This window comes from Podarcis pityusensis, assembly GCF_964106645.2.
Source record: "Podarcis pityusensis genome assembly, chromosome: 5".
NCBI classification, from domain to species: Eukaryota; Metazoa; Chordata; class Lepidosauria; order Squamata; family Lacertidae; genus Podarcis; species Podarcis pityusensis.
The window spans coordinates 20260164-20279609 of NC_138032.1; the positions used below are offsets into that span (position 1 = coordinate 20260164).

Consider the following 19446-nt stretch of genomic DNA (forward strand, 5'->3'; position numbering starts at 1 on the left):
GCGCCCATACGTTTTCCACTAGGGGGTGAAATGATCTGAGGGGGAGGGGAGTTAATTGGCTGACCAACTATGCAGCTCCTGGTGGTCCTTTGCTCAAGAACCATCTTTGAGATGGTTTTGGTTTTTAAAAAAAATGAGAGAAAGGATGCTACTGCAGGTCACATGTAGCTTCATGTCACATTTAGAAGGGTTGGTAGGTATGGAATTATCAGGTAGGATCACTTGATAAGTAAATGACTTGCATTTTTTGTGCTGCATCTCTGCCAGGTCACCCAGGCAGCTTATAATTTTTCAAACACTAAACCAAATAAATGATATAAAATGTAAAATTGGCCCCGGGGCAAGGGGGGAGGGCAGTCCATCTGCAGCCGGCCCTGATATTCTGTTTGCCTGTATCTCTCCCTCTCTTCTTCCTTTCCACAGGGCAGATGGCGTCCGCTGGCCCTGTGATTTGGAGTCAACAGTCTGACAGCAGAAGGCCCCGATGTTGTCCTTTCTAGTTAATTACAGTGGGCTTTAAATTGATCCCCAAAATGGAAGCCAAAATGACAACACTGAAGTTTGCAGTTATCCACACTCCGAACCTCCCCTTTGAAGCACAGACAGAATTGCAGATCGTCTGCTGACAAACCAACCTGCTGGGCGCCAAAATATCTTTCACACAATAATCAGATGCTTTACTTACTGTGCCGAAGCAGTTTATTTGTTATTTCTGACATCTTCACCAAATCAATATAAATATAATTCCACAAGTCTGCAAGCAGGCCGGCCTCAATAAGATGAGGAATTACTTCCCTTCAAGTCTCCTCTGCCCTTCATTTCAATTCTTCCTACTCTGCCCGACTCATTTTTTCTGGTTCTTAGACAAATGCCTTTTGCCAGTGTCATTCCATTTTCTGAGGTAAAATGTGTGTGCTGGCATTCAACCTGAGAAAAGGGCTTTTCTTCTTCTCCTCCTTTTCCATATATAGCACAGAACAATGAGACATTTCTGCTCTTAAGAGATCTTGAAGAAATCTCTCTCGGGTTACAGAAACTCCCCTAACTACAGTATCAGCAAATCTCAACCACACAAAATTGCTTCTAGGTTAAAAGATCAACCAAATTTTAAAAGGAAGCCAAAGGCCTTCAGCAACCATTATTTGAAGGGTTTCTTTTCAACCCACCGCAGAAAGCCTATTTTGAAATGTCGCTTAAAACAAAGAGTATGTGAAGGGAGCTCTTTTTCGTGTACGAACCCTCCCAAAAATTAAAAGCAGCAATGAGGCCCTAATCCAGAGGGTGAGAATGTTTGGGGGGGGTCAAGTGCTGGTAGCCTTCAAACCTTTTATACTCCTGATTTATTTTTACCTTTACTAAACTTACGTAATGCCATATCCTAGTAGCTTTATTTTATTATCTCATTGCTGGTACAGTAATTTTTACTGTATGTTGCCTTGGTTGCAGGGAGGTTAGAGGTAGCCAAACTATCAAATCCTGCTGGAAAACATTGAATGGTATCCTTCCATGGAACTTATGTTCTTATGTTCTAAGTAAGAACTAATATGTGACGCTTCGCACTTGAACTAGCTTGCTTCTTTTTATATTCTACTTTGTATATGGTTTGGAGGGGGGCTTTCCTGTAAATTTGCAAAAAGCTGCTAATATATGTGCAAAATTTAAACAAATAAGAGTCCCAGTGCATGACAGTGTTTATTACTTATTCATATTTAAAGGATGCTAAATTAATTTCTTTTAGGTTGCTGCATGTTGCCAGGCACAATTATTATAATTCATTATAATAACTGCGGCTGTTTGTTTCCGTCTGATGTAATCTTCTACCAAGTACATTTTCCTTTTTACATCTTAGCAACTAAAAGGATTTGCAATTAGTTTATGACAGTGCATAAGGAACAGGAAAAAAAGAGTATAAGCCGAGTAGAGACAAAACTGAAATATCCCCCGCCCCCGTCCCAGTTCTTACCATGGAAAAAGACCCTAAGCAAGGGGGAAATGGGAATTTAGAATTGTGGACATTAGGGCAGATGAAGGGGATGAGGTGTCCCTTGGCATGGACACCTCTGTAGTTTTCTCAAAAGCATCAGAATTGCTGCCTAGAGGCTGCAGTTGGTTGTTTAAGCCCAGCGCCATTTGTCTGTGCTTTCTCTGTATGGGTAAGAGATGGGTAGTATACCCCGCAAATATCCCAGGAAAAAGCCATCTCTGAGTTCTACAGAAGCTCCACGTGTGCAGGGGCTGGCTCTCAGCCTCCGCGCGGGGATCCCCGGCTGCGTCATCCTCTGGCCAGCCGATGGCTGGCCTAGGGGAGGCGTGGCTTGCGCTATTTAACATTGGCGCAGCCAGGGATCTCCCTCTTTGCCGCCGCAGCTCATCTGGTTCCCCACCCTCCTGCCCTTTAGGCTTCCTTTGACCTTGCTATGGACTTGGTTGGTTGCCTTTAAGGGGCCTGGTAGGAATTTTTTCCACTTGGCAAATTGGCACCAGCCACTTGGTTTTTCGCCTACCTCGTAGCAAATCATCACAACTTCCTTGGCGTTGGCGGTTAGGCATTGATATGGGTATTGTTATGTAGATGAAGGTGGGGAGGAAGCGCCATCACCTCCCCCACATTTCGAAGGGTATTCCGGGGGGCGTGGCCCAGTCTGAAACCTATGGAGGTGAGGGCCTAAGGCACGCCCCTGAGCAGTAATCCCGGGGGAGTTCCTAGTTGACGTGCATCAGCAGGACTCCCCCTACTGGTGGTTAACCCTTCCCGGTCTTCAAGCAAACAGGCTGAAGCCGGATAGTTGCTTAGGACCAATGCCTAAGTCAATACCGCTCATCACCTGTAACCAATAAAGTTGTGGCCAATTTTTGGCCCATTAACCTGAATGATTGTGTCATGTGTCGTTATTTCCACCGGGGGGGAGACGGGAACTCGCCACGCAAAGGGACATCCCATTTTGTCACCAAGATCTCACCCAGAAAAAGAACTTTTGGGTTGCCACAATCTTATGTGGCACCCAAAAAAGACCATCTTAGAGTACAGCCCCAGAAAAAAAATGCATCACTGGGGCTTCTTGATCTCGCACAAGTCACGTGACCCACATGGGAGCACAAGCAGGAAGACGCACATCCCGGTTTTGAGACTCAAGATGTTGGAGGTATGGGGTAGGATTATAAAGCCTGCCCTGCCTTTTTAATGAAACGCCCATGCTAGTGTCGCAAAACTTCCTATCCCCACTGCAGAGAAATGAAAAGAGCACGTATACTCTATCTTGCCTGAAAATCTGCAGAAAGAGTGTTTCCCATGTCAGCTTGGTCTAGCAACAGCAGGGGGTGGGGTGGGAAGGCTGCTCCCCTTCCCAGGGGGGCGGGGTTGCAGGCAGGCCACATGTACTCCCCGTGTACAGTGGGGGGGCATGGTGAAGCCTCCCGTGTCACTGGGAGTCCCAGCCATGTCACGCCCCCTGGCTGACCACTCCGGTCGACCGGGGGCATGGCTTGCCCTATTTAAACTGCTGTGTGGCCAAGGGCTCCTTCTCCTTACTTCCACCTTCCAGCCATGTGGTTTTCGCCTGCCTCGTAGCAATCGTCACAACTTTGTGCGGTTTAGCAGTTAGGCATTGGTAAAACCTGATTTATGGAGGGGCGGTTGTGGCCTTCACCTGCTCCTCCTCATTAAGGGTATTCCATTAAAGGGATCCGGGGGTGTGGATCCTGCCCAAAGCCCGGGTAAGGGCTAGGCCATGCCATAACCCCATCAAGGACCCTGGGGGAGCTTGCAGTAGATGTACATCAACAGGGCTCCCCCTACTGGTGGTTGACCCTTGTGAGACTACCTGCATGTCAGGCAGGAGTCAGATATAGTTGGTTCAGTTCCAATGCCTAAGCCAATACCACTCGCATCTGTAACCAATAAAGTTGTGGCCTTAATTATCCCATTAACTCAAAATATTGGTGTCCGTGTGTGTAGTGGTTAAGAGCGGTGGACTCATAATCTGGTGAACCGTGTTTGTTTCCTGCTCCTCCACATGCAGCTGCTGGGTGACCTTGGGCTAGTCACACTTCTCTGAAGTCTCTCAGCCCCGCTCACCTCACAGAGTGTTTGTTGTGGGGGAGGAAGGGAAAGGAGATTGTGAGCCACTTTGAGACTCCTTAGGGGAGTGATAAAGCAGGATATCAAATCCAAACTCCTCCTCCTCTTCCTCCTCCTCCTCTTCTTCTAGAAATGGGTGAGGTCTCAGGGCCTTGCCATGCAACAAGTATCTCCAAATTCAAAACTCTCTATTTCCCAGTTTCATGCTACATACCACACAACCACTATGCCCAACCTCTACCTAAACAGCACACACGCAGTTGTAACTACAACTCGTCATATTTTATGGAAGCTGAAAACTTTGAGTCATCTCGTCCAATTCGCATCTGCCTTTGGAAGTGGTGTGTAACAATACAGAAAATGTATAAATCAGCAGTTGCTGGCTGTACATTGCTCAAGGACCAGCAAAGCCTGCTGAGAGAGAAACCGAAGAATTGCAAACTAGATCAGCACGGTGTCTATATATAATCAAATATTGATCGCAAAGCTAGATATGGAAAAGTGGTGTTTACTGAGCATATGACCCTTTACCAGCTTTGTCAGAATCATAGAGGTTTAGACATAGGTTCCAGAACATTCTAGAAACCGCTTAGGGTATATTTGAAGGGGATGTTGCTGTCAGGAATAGAAATGCCTTATTTGTGTACCTGAAAATGAAATTATGAAGGAAAGTTGTAAATTATGGAGATAAAGTTACGAAGGGGAAACACCTCACTAAAAGATATTTACACCACTTTCTTCAGTTGATGGAAATGTTACCAGGATACACCTTTAGGGCAAATCCACACATGGCTTCCCACAAAGAATTCTGGGAGCTGTACTTATCACTCACAGAGTTACAATTCGCAGCACCCTTGACAAACTATAGTTCCTTGGGATCTTTGGAGGAAGCCAATGTACATTGAACCTGTTTTGAATGCATGGTGTGGATCTGCCCTTAAATTAACATGCCCTGTATGGAACCCCCGCTTTGAGTTTTCAGCTGTTAAGTACTGCATTACACAGAAAGTTGGTGTGTTTTGTTTAGTCTTTGAATCTTTGGCCAAGTAAATCAAGAATGTATCTGAATTTTCTAAAAGCTGACACAGTGTTATTTTAAAACACTGTTTCGATAAGCTTCAAAAAGTTGATGTATCATAGAGACTTGAAAATATATGATCTCATTAAAAAAAAAACCGCTGGCACTTGGAAAGATCTCCAGTCGCCAATCACAACTTCTGGGTGGCTGTAATTTATAACTTTTGTCCCCAGAGCTAAGCCATTTAATCTGATAATCAGCATCAATCAAGGAATTTTATCGCCGTGTTTTGCAGTCTGAGCAGAAAACCTCTCTCTTGGGGACAAATTAGGCACCCCAGTGTGACACTTGCAAATAAATATTGTTCGCCATAACATTCGGTGCTATGATTCAGTTGGATCGATTCACTATAGAAATGCTTTTGAAGCAAGAAAAAGTGTGTAACTACATGGGGGTGAAAGACACAAAAAAGACACATGGCGCAGTGGCATTTTGGTAGAATAGCAGGCCAGCTTTCTCAGCAGCTTAGCAGCAACACACACTTTTGTTTATGCTTCTTCACTTGCCAGTTGAAAGTTATTGTGCCCAAATATGCTTCATGATTGTCCATAACTCACCACTGATGCACGATCCTTATTATATTGGCATGCAGACCCTTTCATTGGCTCAAAGGACTACAGCTTATTTGAGGTGGGGAGAGCCTCATTATGTGTCATAACACATTGTGACAAGCTACTTATTGCCGAAAACAAAACCAATACATCAGGCGTACTAAGGTAATATGCAATGATGTCCAATTTTCTGTTAATTTAGAAGCTCTTTCTAAACCCAGGCAACTACTGGAAAGTAACTAAAGTAATCGTTTTCCTATTCACAAGTCAAGGATCCCGTTAAGCCTTAAAAAGGTCTCTCTACAGGGCACAAAAAAGCAACATTGTAGAACTGCTGAAACACAGTTTTTCCTTTCCTTTATTCAAGAAATTACTTGTGCCTTCATGGACTGAAAAATTAGCTAACTAATCCAATCTTGTATGCAGAATTAATGTGTGTGAGCCTGTATTCTTAATCCTCCCCACTATGGTGAGGTATATCATATTTTTTATTTAAATTACAGGAATTGTTTCTAAATTTGCACCTATACACGTCAATTAGCATATGCAATTTTTATGCAAATCTGTGCCCTCTTTTTTGGTGAGGGGTAAGTAAAGGAGCCACCCTAACTGCAAATTTTCCTTCCTTCCTTTCTTGTGTCAGGATAGCATCCTCCATTGCACCTGAGGGCAGCAGGCTAGTTTAGGGCTTGTAAGGCAGGCTGCATGGCACATTTGACTGCCACAGCCTGCCTACCCAGCATCGGTCACCTGAAGTAGCCACCTCACCCTGCCTAATGTTAGGGCCGCCCCTGCAGTTAGTATCTCTGGTAGTAGGAGAACGGGAAAACTTCTATGTGACCTTGGAGAAAGGTTATCAGTTGGCATTTGGAGGGCTGGACCAGGTGTGGGTAATATTTGGCCCTCCAGATGTTCCTAGCTAGCTAGGCCTGATTGGATTTGAAGTTCTACAACATCTGGAGGGGCAGAGTTTCCCCACTCCTAGGCTAGATGCAATATAAGTAGTAAACAAACCAACCCCTGTGTTGCAAAATATGAGTCAGCAATATCAAAAGCAACACAATGGCCAGAAACAATAACAATGTGATCAACTTTATGGAATAATTCAAAACATCAGAACTAACAAACTGAAGTCTCTGAAAGTCGTTAAATGAATCACGGTGCCAGACTTTACCCGGCAGAGCAAGCTGTGAAGCTTTGTATAATCAGCAAATGTCCAATTTTGATGTCCAACTCTGAACTCTGCTGAACAGTGTTTCTGGATAACAACTACTGTTTCATTGAATTCTTCATCAGCCAATTAGTTCAACACTTGTAAGTAGAAAGATATGTAATTTCTTCATTAACTGAAAATAAAATATTCAAACAATGACCTGCACATTCATAACAACAACTTCAAATAGCGTAGAAATTATAAACTGTAACATAAAAAAGTTACATACCCAATCTTTTTTCGAACAGATATAATGAAAAATACTCTGAAACAGTGCTCATGCTATCAGGTAGTCACTGTTACTAACATCATTTTTTGAAAAATATATATAGCCAACCCCAGGCGATACTAATAACAAGTAGACTGAGTTTAAAGACACAGTACAAAGTAACAGCAAAGATACAGATAATCAAATAAGACAGTTGAGATCTAATTCAGAGTTAAGTCCCCTTGGTTGAATAGTTTTAAACATAAAAATAAAATGGGTTTCTAGATGCAATATAAGGCAACTGCTTATGTTTAGCAACCAGTGCTCAAAGTGGGTTGGGAGAGCCTAACCATCCCACTTCTTTTCAATGGGCAAAATGGAGCCTGGCCTAATTTGAAATGAAACCATCCGACTTCTTTTTCCTCTCCCAAATAAAATAATTCTCCTTCCCCTTCCTGCCTGCCCTGCCCCCCATCTAACACTGTTTAGGAATCTTCATTTCTAGTTCACACCAGTGCCTCTGGTATAAGTGCTCTACATATATTCAAAAGCACAATTCAATTATAGACAATGCTTTTTCGTTCCTTCTCTTCCTTTCGCTGAAATTGCATGTCCTGCAGAAATATCTGAGATATTGAAGCCACACATTGCCATACTCTTCTCTCACCTTTGTTCCTCATATTCAGTCCATTGGCAAGCGCTGTCACATCTCCCTTTACAAAAATAAAAATAAAAAATTAAGCCCTTTTCCCTAAAAGCACTGGTCAATACTCTGATCATGTGTTCCCCAGATTTCTGGGAGTTTCTGAAGATATGAATATCAGAAGAGTCTTGCTGGACCATCTACTCCAGCTTCCTCACAGCATCCAACCAGATGCCCACGTCATAAAGCATCTATATATGTAATGGACCAACGTATGAATTTGTCCCCAGTGTTTTGCTTTTGCCTTTTGCATGCAATTAATGGGGGAAAGTGCATTCATTCCTTTAACCTAATTGTGGCGTTCCAAGCCATAGCTGCTTGTACAGGGTATATCTCTTGAAATCCATCACCTGAGTATTGCCTAATAAAGTTTGTAAATGGCTTCCAAATGAGCAAAAATTACTTTTCCTAGCTCCGTAACAAACGTGCTTTCTATCCAAGAGGAGATTGGTTTTAGATCCTCCATTCATTCCTTTAATGATCAGCTAATTTGAATCTCAAGTCCCAAGAGTGCCACTGTTTCGGTTCAGAGTAATGCAACATTTACAATGTTTTATTGACATGAGGGCTGTATAAGTGCAGCTTCACGTATGCATTATACAAGAGTCAGCAAATTTAGGTGGATTAATAAAGATATCCATTAACTGTTGATCATGCAGGCTGATTGGGGTGTTTTTTTTCTCCAGACAAATCAACTTTCTGTTCACAGGAAGTCACTCACACACATATTCAATCTTTCCCACAGTAGTGGAGCTTTATATAAACGCTGAGAGGCTGCTTTAGAGATAAGTGTGTTGGACTTAGCCCGAGACTCATGTTCAAATCCTTACTTAGTTATGGACCTGTCACTTGACCTGTGATATTAAATCATATATATCCATATTCATGTCCTGTGCATATCCGTTCAAGCGGTTGTAAGAATGAAGCCCTCTTCAGGTGCTGTGCCAGAATTGTTGTTGTTGTTTAGTCGTGTCCGACTCTTCGTGACCCCATGGACCAGAGCACACCAGGCACTCCTGTCTTCCACTGCCTCCCGCAGTTTGGTCAAACTCATGCTGGTAGCTTTGAGAACACTGTCCAACCATCTCGTCCTCTGTCGTCCCCTTCTCCTTGTGCCCTCAATCTTTCCCAGCATCAGGGTCTTTTCCAGGGAGTCTTCTCCTCTCATGAGGTGGCCAAAGTATTGGAGCCTCAGCTTCAGGATCTGTCCTTTCAGTGAGCACTCAGGGCTGATTTCCCTAAGAATGGATAGGTTTGATCTTCTTGCAGTCCATGGGACTCTCAAGAGTCTCCTCCAGCACCATAATTCAAAAGCATCAATTCTTCGGCGATCAGCCTTCTTTATGGTCCAGCTCTCACTTCCATATATCACTAGTGCCAGAATAGGATAGGTAAACACCATTAGGGGTTGGGGAACATGCTCAGTGGTCTTGCTGCTAACATTCCTGGAGGCACCATCTGCAAGCACACCATTCCCATTCCATTCCAAGTGTCTCGATTTTCCAGGGACATTCCCAGAATTACAAAAGCCATCCCAGCTCCTGATCTGATCCCAGAATGTCCCTGTTTTTCCTGCCAGGGCTGCTGCTGCCAAGTTCAAGAAGGAGGGTGAGCCGGCGTTTGTCCCAAATAGCAGCGGCAGTGAAGGAGCATCCTGTTGCCTCTCCGTGGCCTCTGCGTGGCAGCTGTTGCCACCTCATTTTCCTTCTTGATCAGTGGGATTGACAGAGCTTTACCACCCAGAGGATAGGAGTGCTCTATGAATGAATCCATTTTTGTTTTTATTGCTTGATTTCTTGGTATGTGGAAGGCAGAGTAAAAATGCTTCAAGTCAATAAGTTCACCTTAGCGCCTGTTTCTTGCAGCACCCGGGCTGCGATACCAACTGAGATCTTGCTTATTAGATCAGCAAGGCTGAATGAACATGCCAATAAAGCATGACTGTGCATGAGAACTGAACAGTGAGAATGGTGCAACATGTGCATTTGCAAACATGCATGCAAACATAGACGCATTTCAAGATAATGTCCGGCAGAGTTATGTCCCTCTTTCTAAACTACAAGTTGCAGCTGAGGGTTGTTGCGAAGAGAAAATAAAAAATGCAAGAGTCAAAGCAAATGGGGAACAACTATAATCTAATAAATAGTTCCCAACTGCATTTCAACATATTCATCAGGGGAAATGGTTCCAAGAGTTAAACCAAAACCGCATCTCCTTCTAGCATTCATTGACAGAAGAATTTGATTGAGATGTGATGCTGAGGAAGGTTTTACTTAGCTGTTCTCTCTGTACCACTTGCTTTAATCAAAATCATGCACTACAAACAAATATCCTAAAGAAATGTATTAGCCATACTGGGGAATAAAGATAGGCACAGTACCTTGCTACCAGTATATATTCTCCTCCAACAAACCTGATAGCAGCTTTGGGCAAATGAATTTCACAGGGGAAATAGCACAGAGAAAAGATTCGGCACCTGCCACCTTAAGCTAGGTAAAGGTAAAGGGACCCCTGACCATTAGGTCCAGTCGTGATCGACTCTGGGGTTGCAGCGCTCATCTCGCTTTATTGGCCGAGGGAGCCGGCGTACAGCTTCCGGGTCATGTGGCCAGCATGAGAAAGCCGCTTCTGGCGAACCAGAGCAGCGCACAGAAACGCCGTTTACCTTCCTGCCAGAGTGGTACCTGTTTATCTACTTGCACTTTGACGTGCTTTCGAACTGCTACTGCCCCAATAAAAGTTGAAGTTCCTAAAGGGGGGGAGGACAGCAAATCACAGTCCAGATCTTATGAATCAAATCCATTTTTGGCCCCCTAGTTCATAGGTACCTGTGGCGGAGCTTCATGCTCCAGCACCAGGGGGCGGAGAGCAGGTGGGGGCGGGGCTGGCATGTGTCCTGGGGGCGTGGCACCCAGCATATGGGGGGAGAAGCTGCGATGGCACCCCACCAGGATCATGCTGCCGGGGGCGGTGCGCTCCCCCCGCTCTCCTCTTCCTCCGCCAGTGATAGGTAGAGAGGCTACTTTCAGCATCAGTCCAGCAATACCAGTGCACAAATTGGTTGAAAGGTTTATGGTAGGCTTGCCATACGTCAGGAAAATTCCTGACATGTTCTGATTTTCAGGTGTAAAATTGGCGTCGGGGGGAATCAGTAAAATTTATGGGAAAACCTGGATGTATGGCAACATGGTGGGGAAAGCAGCGGAAACAGCTCAATAAGCTTAAAATCGCTATTTTTGTTTCCCCAAAAATGCTCAACAATTTGGGTTTGTTCCCAAAAAAATCTCAACAATTTTGGGGTCTCCCTACTTCCTGCACACCCTAATTTTGGGTAAGTTAGCATGTTAGTTCTATTTAGAGTAGACCCACTGAAATTAATAGATGTGGCTAACATGGATCCATCAGTTTCAATGGACCTACTGTCAGTGCAACTTAGCTAGAGATGACCCTTAAAATAATACCTTAAAATATTAATATAATGGAAAAGGCGGGGGGGGAGGTAATGGAGAGCAAATTAGAAATAACAAGATATCCACATATAAAAACTGGCAATGACTTACACTGAGACTTACATTGAGAGCCAGTGTGGTGTAGTGGTTAAGAGCAGTAGTCTCGTAATCTGGGGAACCGGGTTCGCGTCTCCGCTCCTCCACATGCAGAGGCTGGGTGACCTTGGGCTAGTCACGCTTCTTTGAAGTCTCTCAGCCCCACTCACCTCACAGAGTGTTTGTTGTGGGGGAGGAAGGGAAAGGAGATTGTTAGCCACTTTGAGATTCCTTAAGGGGAGTGAAAGGCAGGATATCAAGTCCAAACTCTTCTTCTTACACTGTAAACAATTAGCTAGTTTGGAATTATTTGGGATTCATTATTTAAGACACACCGAACCCTTTCTACATTCTTCGTACTAATTCCCCAAGTGAATATAGTACCCTCAGACAGTTTTCTCCTTGCAAGTTTGATTTATTACTTACACCATTAACCCACTTCCCTCTTTCAAGTTATCATATGAAGGGTCCTTCCATAAGCCCAAGACTTACGTTTCTCTCCATACAGAATTTTATTCATCGACCAGCCTTGTTTTCAACAGCACAAAGCACATTCGAGAACAAATTTCACCCGATTCTCCCCCAGCTAACAGTTCAAATGGAAAGCAGTGCAGCTTGCAAAACCAAGGCAGCCTGAATCTCTCTTGAAAGCACTTGGTCTGCTTCTTTTTCCTCTCCTTTTAGAGACTCCGCTTCTGGGTTCTGCAGAGGCAACAAGACGACCACTGTGGGGAAAGTATAAGATTGATCGAAGTTTGGTCTGATCCAACAGGGCTCTCATGTTCTCAGGTTATCTTTGTACTCTTTCGGTATTTTGCAAGGCACCTTGAGGGCTCTTTGAAGCCACCTGCCAGGATAGAAGTCTACTATATTTTTTAAAAATAATTAAGTCATTCCCAGCGTTCTGGGCTTGCCTCCTCCCAAATTCTGAATCATGCCAAAATGCAAATAGAGTTTCTCAGAAAGCAGATCATATTTACATTTATACACTTGAGCTGTAAATGTGGTATGCTTACAATTTTAATTCGGGTGTGTGTGTGTGTGCCAGTGTAGTGTACGTCAGCTCTGAGAATTTGCAGGAACATTGAACGAGGTTGTCTGAAGACAACGACTGCATGATAGTCTCTTCAGGCAATATCCCTCTTTGAACAAGCTAGAATTTCCATATCAGCTTGAGCTGAGCACAGAATAAAAAGACTTTGGAACGTCACAGATGGAAGAAACACCCCCCAGGTCTTCATAATGGGCAAATAAATCCCTGCGGTCTGGAGCTAAAGGCACTGATTTGTACTTATGGGGAAGAAATCCATAAAGACCTCAGAAAAGATATATATATAAGAGCCAGTGTGGTGTAGTGGTTAAGAGTGGTAGACTCCTAATCTGGGGAACCGGGTTCGCGTCTCCGCTCCTCTACATACAGCTGCTGGGTGACCTTGGGCTAGTCACACTTCTCTGAAGTCTCTCAGCCCCACGCACCTCACAGAGTGTTTGTTGTGGGGGAGGAAGGGAAAGGAGAATGTTAGCCGCTTTGAGACTCCTTAAAGGGAGTGAAAGGCGGGATATCAAATCCAACTCTTCTTCTCTTCTTCTAAAACACCAAAGCAGAGATGCTGGCATTTTTGATGGCACAGAATTGAGGTAACAAGGCCTGCATATCACAATTTTACCACATTTGAAATATGGCCTGACATTCAAATTTTTGCTAGCTACAGAATTCCGAGGAAGTTTTGCACCTGTAAATTATTGTGATACACTATTTTCAATAAAGTGAGAGAGTACGTGCATCTGCGCTTTGCTTGGATCTGATAAGCTCCCCTAGATTCCTTATTGAATGTAAAAGATATTTTACATACAACCAAGAGATATTGAGGCCAAGGGTTATGCAGTATCTCTATACAAACCTTCAGAAAGATTTTCACACTGAACAGAAAGAAAAAGGTTAAATCCAGGCTGTATTTTCAATGGTTTTAAAAATGTTTGCTCCTCTCATAAAACTTAGCATGTATATATCAGCAGCAACAATGAGGTATTCTTCTTGAGTCAGCTTTAAAATAATGTTGACATTGCAGTCGATTCGTTATGGATTGCCATATTTATGTCAGAACGTATTGGCACAAGAATACATCAATAATATAAAATATTTAAGGATAAGTCTTAAGTTTAAATTAAACCTTACGATTCCACATTCCTTTCTTCATCTTTTTCGCTCTGCTGATCTTAAATGACAGGTTCCGCAGGTAATGATTTTAACATCTTTCTCTTTTTTGTCAGCAACCAAAACTACTATTTTTAAATAAGTCTCTGCAGAGGAAAACTGGAAGTCAGATCTTGGCTAGCTGATTCTATACATCTGTAATAAATGCCTATATCTGGACCTGAATTTGCAGCTAAAGAATTGTATCCAATGGTGTACACACACACACACACACACACACACACACGGTTACTGGTTCTCTGCATTAGACAAGCAAGAATGTCAATACCATACTTTTTTTACTTTAAAATAAGGTTTAAAATCTGGGGCATCTTATACATGGATAGTGCATATGCCCATTTTCTAAATTTGGGGTCCCAAAAGTAGGGGCGTCTTATACATGGGGGTGTCTTATACACGGAAAAATATGGTACCCTTCAGAATCAAAACAAAGTTCCATTAGGCACAAATTAGAAAGGCATTAAGCAGATCATTCCTAGTTGGTCCCAAGGATCTTAATACAACACTAGTGCATCTGAATTACCAGGCATGTTGATAGATTCAACCTTCATAAAGCCCTCTCATCCCTTTAGGTCATCAGTCCAGCAGGCTAATCCCTGTAACTACCTACTCACATGAATGGCCTACTTATGTCAACTAAACATCTTAGGTTAATAAATATATGTAGCAGTATAGCTCCTCTTCTGCAAATAGGAAAATCACAACTTGGAACTAATGATCTTTTGAGAGTTTCATCTTTCTACTTTACTCTGACCACATGCATGAGCAGCCATGGATTATCCAGTGACAGCAATGTCTACATAGGCTATAAAATGATAGCCATGTTGTCTCTTGTGATAGTAAATTCTAAGTTATTCATGCATTGTGCAAAAATCATTTCCTTTGTCTGCCCTTAACTACTTCCAATCAATTGCACTGGGCAACCCAAAGGATGAGAATGGAAGGGGGGCGGATCTCTTATCTACTCCATTTGTAATTGCATAATCTTCTGTCACATACTCCCTGACCTTAGTCAACTTTTCTCTGAACTAAAAGCTTCAGCTTTTTTTTTTTGTTACTTCTCATAGGTAAGGTATGTCATATTTCAAAAGGTAAAAATCCAGGCACAAAAGTTGTTGAGGTTTTTTGCCCAATATGAAAACTGTAGGGTTGCCATATGTCCAGACACAGTTTAGCTCCATGGAAAAAACTTCTGGCTTGTGGTGACAAAGTAACAAATAATGAAAAGAGTCAGAAGATGGCGGCTCGGCAGGGAGTTGCATAAAGGGGCTCTGCATTGTTCCTCCAAGAAAGGTTTTATCAGCTGTTTTTAAAGTCTTTTAAAAAACCTTATCCATCTGTAACTTTCTGGGACTTGGAACCTTGTCTGAACTGTTTATCTCCTCTAGAAAGCAATTCACACATGGCTGCAGAGATGTGATAGCTCGACTTATTTAATAATAGTTTGGTTCAGACATAGCACACAATGAACCAATGGCTCATCAACCTGATAACAAGCCACAGGCCCGCATGCTCCCTCCTGCCCTCCTGTGCCCACTTTGGTGCTTCTTGTTAGTTTCTGTTTGCCACTGTGCAGCTGCTTAGAGTCACAGGACTCTGTTTACATTCCAGAGACAGTCCAGGCTGTTGGAAGTCTCATGGGAGACGGGAGATGGGATGTGACGTTAGTGGTTTCCTGTTCCTTTGTTCCTTTGTTGAGTTGCTCTCTGCTCTCACAGGAAGAGGATGTATTTTTGTCTGCGTAGTAAGAAAAAAGCATAGCGATGTAGCCATAAATCTCATCACTTCTGCTGCTTTGATTCTCTGCTGAATGGGAATGTGCCTGAGGCCTCATCAAAGGCTCAGGTCGTTAATTATTCGTCGGGAGGGCGATTCCGGAGGGAGATGAGCTTTATCAGCTTGGCCGAGCGGAGATCCCGACACTTCTGTCCCCGCTTGTTTCCTTTAACGTCTGAATGAGGAAATTGCAGTTTCCTCATTCCTCATTGGATTGATCATATTCCGGCTTGTAAGCAGTGATTAAGCTAGTTTCTCAGTTAAAAAGTCACAGGGAACTGAGCACATGAACAAAGAAGGCCCCTGAGTGCATTGTTTGTCCTCAGGCTCATAAACCATGGTTTATCGTGACTTAATTGAGACAGTAATTGTTGTTTTATTTTTAATTCCCCTCCTAATAATTCCTAGCATTGTACTTGCCCTTTTCAACAAACCAATGCCTCTCCACAAGCTGCCCATTAGGACCCCAAGATCGGTTTCTTGGATAGTTGCAGCTAATTGGCATCAGCATATATACCTTAAGTTGGTAATGTATTCTAAAAGTAGTAGCCATGAAAACGTATCTAGGAAATGGGTCAAAACCACCACTTCTGCAAGCCACACAACTACTACTGTCTACCTAGGAGACCACTTCCTACTTCTGCTAAAGTGGACTTTGGTCTTCATAATTTTTGGCCGTGATAGATTTGTTAAGTTTTAAGTTGGTTTTCCTACAACAGACTATACGAACTCGTCCCAGCTAAACTGTCATTACCGAGGCCTTTCCCATAATACAGTCTTATCTCATGATATTACATCCAATCCACTTGTTTCCATCAGCTGTATTATTTGGGCAATCAGTAAGGCCTTTGAGGAATGAAACATCATCGAGTCACATGTCTGGGCAGTATCAGTACCTAAGACAATTAAATCCTGATCTAATTGACTGCAGCTCTGGGACAATCTGACAATAATGAGTCAATCAGCAGCCTCATTGATTTCACTGGCATTACTCATGCCGGTAACATTACATGCCCAGAATACCTTTGCAGAATTGGGTCAATATAGTAAGGGTCCCTTGCTTGTCAGGAAGGCTTCAGTTTGAATTGCCCAGGCAGGGCAAATGCAAAGTAGTAGCTAACTGGCTTCCCCGTTGCTGACATTAACAGCTGCATAATAGCTCCATGAGCAAGCTTTGTAAACATGTAAACAGCACAATTAATTGCAGTGATTATGCTCTTAGAAAAATAGAGCATTTCAGTAATTTGGAGCACATTATAGCTTCGTGTTTACAGAACTCCAGGCACATCGGAAAATTAAATATATTTAATTTAGGCTTCAATTGTCTCCTCTTCAAGAAAACGTAAGGCAACAAAATCTTGCACACACAGTCAATTCCATAATCTGGCAAGTCAAACTGAGGGCAGGACTGCATGCATGTAATCTTCCTGAAGGGGGAGGATATTTTAGGCCACAGCCCCTCAAAGAGGACTGTGGTTTCTTTACATGCAGTGAGTGTGATCAGTCCCAGTGTCACAATTTGTATCCCAGTAGGATATCATATGCTGGATGAGCAATGAGAGTGGCTCTGTGTCTTGCGTCACAGAGATGTGTTCTCCATTGGAAGGTTGTCCAGTCCAACTCTTGTTTAAAGATAAACAAGCACAACAAGGGAGATCACAGGGGCGGCCAGCTGCTGGACAGCAGACTGAGCAGGCACACAGGTTGCCTGGCCACAGTCTTACCCATCAATATATATATATTGCATTTTTATTTCAAGTGCAGTAATTATTTCTAAATGCTGGATCAACAATACATCTTAAGGAGCACACACAACTCTTATGGGAATCTGTCATCCATGGTATGCCCCACAGAGGACCTTAAGGTCCTTTAATAGCAACACCCTAGAGGTCCCGGGCCCTAAGGAAGTCAGATTAGCCTCAACCAGAGCCAGGGCCTTTTCAACACTGGCTCCAGCCTGGTGGAATGCTCTGTCTCATGAGACCAGGGCCCTGCAGGGTCTGTAAGACAGAGTTGTTCCGCCTGGCCTTTGGCTTGGAATCAACTTGATCCCCTTCCCCTCTTTTCTTTTTCCTTTCTCCTTCTGTGATGGAACTCCTATTTGGGGACTTCCCTGGCTTTTTTCTGGCCCACGTAGAACCAGTCTGGATAGTTTGGCCTTGGTGAAATTTTGACGTTTTCATCCCCTAAAAAGTTTTTGTTTCTACTGAAATGAGGCTGCATTTTAATGTTGTATTTTAATCTTACATTTAAAGAATATCCAACACACAATTGAAGTTCATAGTTTGCTATGATTGTTGGGAATTGTAGATCTGTGAGGGGGGAAATGAGTCTCCAGGACTCTTTAGGGGAAGTCATGTGCTTTACATGAACACTGGATGTGCTTAAAATATATGGTGTGCTCCTGCCCTGCATGTCCACTCTGTGAGTCACTAATTTTATTTCTCTCCTGCATCCACCTTTTCCAGCCATCCCATCCAGTTTTCAGGGTCGTCCCCTTTTGACCATTGGTCAGTATCTGTAGGCACTGAGCACGCTCACTCCTTGCTAGGGTATTGGGCAGGGTCCTTCATTAGCTTTTCCTTTTTCAAATGACTGCATCCAACACTACCATTTAACTCCACCAACAAGTTTCTACTTGTGCAGTGGATCCCCCCATTCTCTAGTCCTAGAACCCCCTCAAAATCTGCTGCGGAGGGCTGCAGGTATTGGAAAGGCAAGAGCAGAAATCATTCTATTTGTGACTTAAGGGCTAATTCTGTTATTTGTCAGCCAACCAAGGGGTGTTGGGTGGAGGTGAAGCTAGTGACCCAGCAGAGACCAAGCATGGTCTTCATTGAAGTAGCTCTGCGGGAGTCTTTCCTTCCATATGATTGGCTGAACGAACAAGGTCTGAAGCAGGAAATGCAAAAGCTCTCTGTTCCTTTGTCCTCAAACTGCACACTGGTTTTTCTTCCATTTGCTCAGTAAAGTGTTATCAGGGCTTTTCTCTCTGGCTCTGCTAATAGAAGCACCCTCAGATGTGGGGAACACAGGGAAGGTAAAGGGAAGTCCTTTTGCGGCTTTGGCTATAAATGTTTGACGTTTTATTATGTTTTTATATTCTGCTGGAAGCCGCCCAGAATGGCTGAGGAAATCTAGCCAGATGGGCGGTGTACAAACAATAAAATTATTGTTATTATAACCCCCAAACTTTTGTATTTCTTCAGATTTCCCCAAGTATGCTGCTACCTGTCTTGTCCAAAGCTGTTGCCACTCTTGACTGCCTACACAAAAACAATGGGAGAACTGAGTCAGAACTTAAAATTAGAAGGATTTGGGTTGATCAGAAATGGCTGGGCCAACTTGCGACTTTACTCCTATGGCAATTTATCCCATGCTTAGTGACAAGATTTAAGTAGTAGTGTCATTAAATGAAGGGGACTTATTCATAGGTGGGTTTTGCTTTACTGAATAAAAGGCTCCCACACGTTGACTTTTTAAAAACTGGTCGTCCTCTCTCAGGGTAAAGATGTTGCCAAATTTGGCTTGAGCTAACTCTTGATAATGTGGAAATTAAGTGATACTGTGAAGTGAGTCCAAGAGATGCGCTCTACTTCAGTGATTACATCTACAGGAGTTGTCATTATTTATATAGACTGTCACTTTTCTGTATGAAATAGTGGGGGGGGGGGCGGGTTTCATTGATTTGTATTAATAGGATACTGGTGACATCTAGTGGCTGGCTTAATAACATATCTCCAGTGTGAGTAACTCTGGGATTTCACTTCTGAAATGTAAAATAACATCGCAGTTCTCCACAGGCTTGTTAAAGGTTCCAATCTAGCAACACTCTTAGGACAAGCCATGGGACCAAGTGCACGTCAACAAATGTTTCCACCAGAACTGAGTCTCTAGGCTATACTCCAAAATACACTGAAATGGAAAATCGGTAATGGGGATCAGTGGCTAAGCTATGCTCTAAGAAGCCCTCCAGTCAAGTAGAACTTCATTATTCTGGAGGCATGCAAGCATTTCAGTGCTAAACCAGCAGGATGAGCCCATGAGAAAGACCCATGCAGTCAGCCACGTTTCAAGCA

At 43.2% G+C, this 19446-nt stretch overlaps 1 protein-coding gene across 1 annotated transcript in view; it reads right to left on the reverse strand.

Annotated features, from left to right (window-relative positions):
• Positions 1–7670: 7670 nt before the first annotated feature.
• Positions 7671–19446, reverse strand: part of MFSD1 (major facilitator superfamily domain containing 1) — a 39897-nt gene continuing 28121 nt past the window's right edge. The window contains exon 17 of the mRNA XM_081008045.1: positions 7671–7841. Within this exon, the coding sequence (XP_080864171.1) occupies positions 7686–7841 (156 nt within the window). The 3' untranslated portion in view covers positions 7671–7685. The remainder of the gene's footprint in view (positions 7842–19446) is intronic.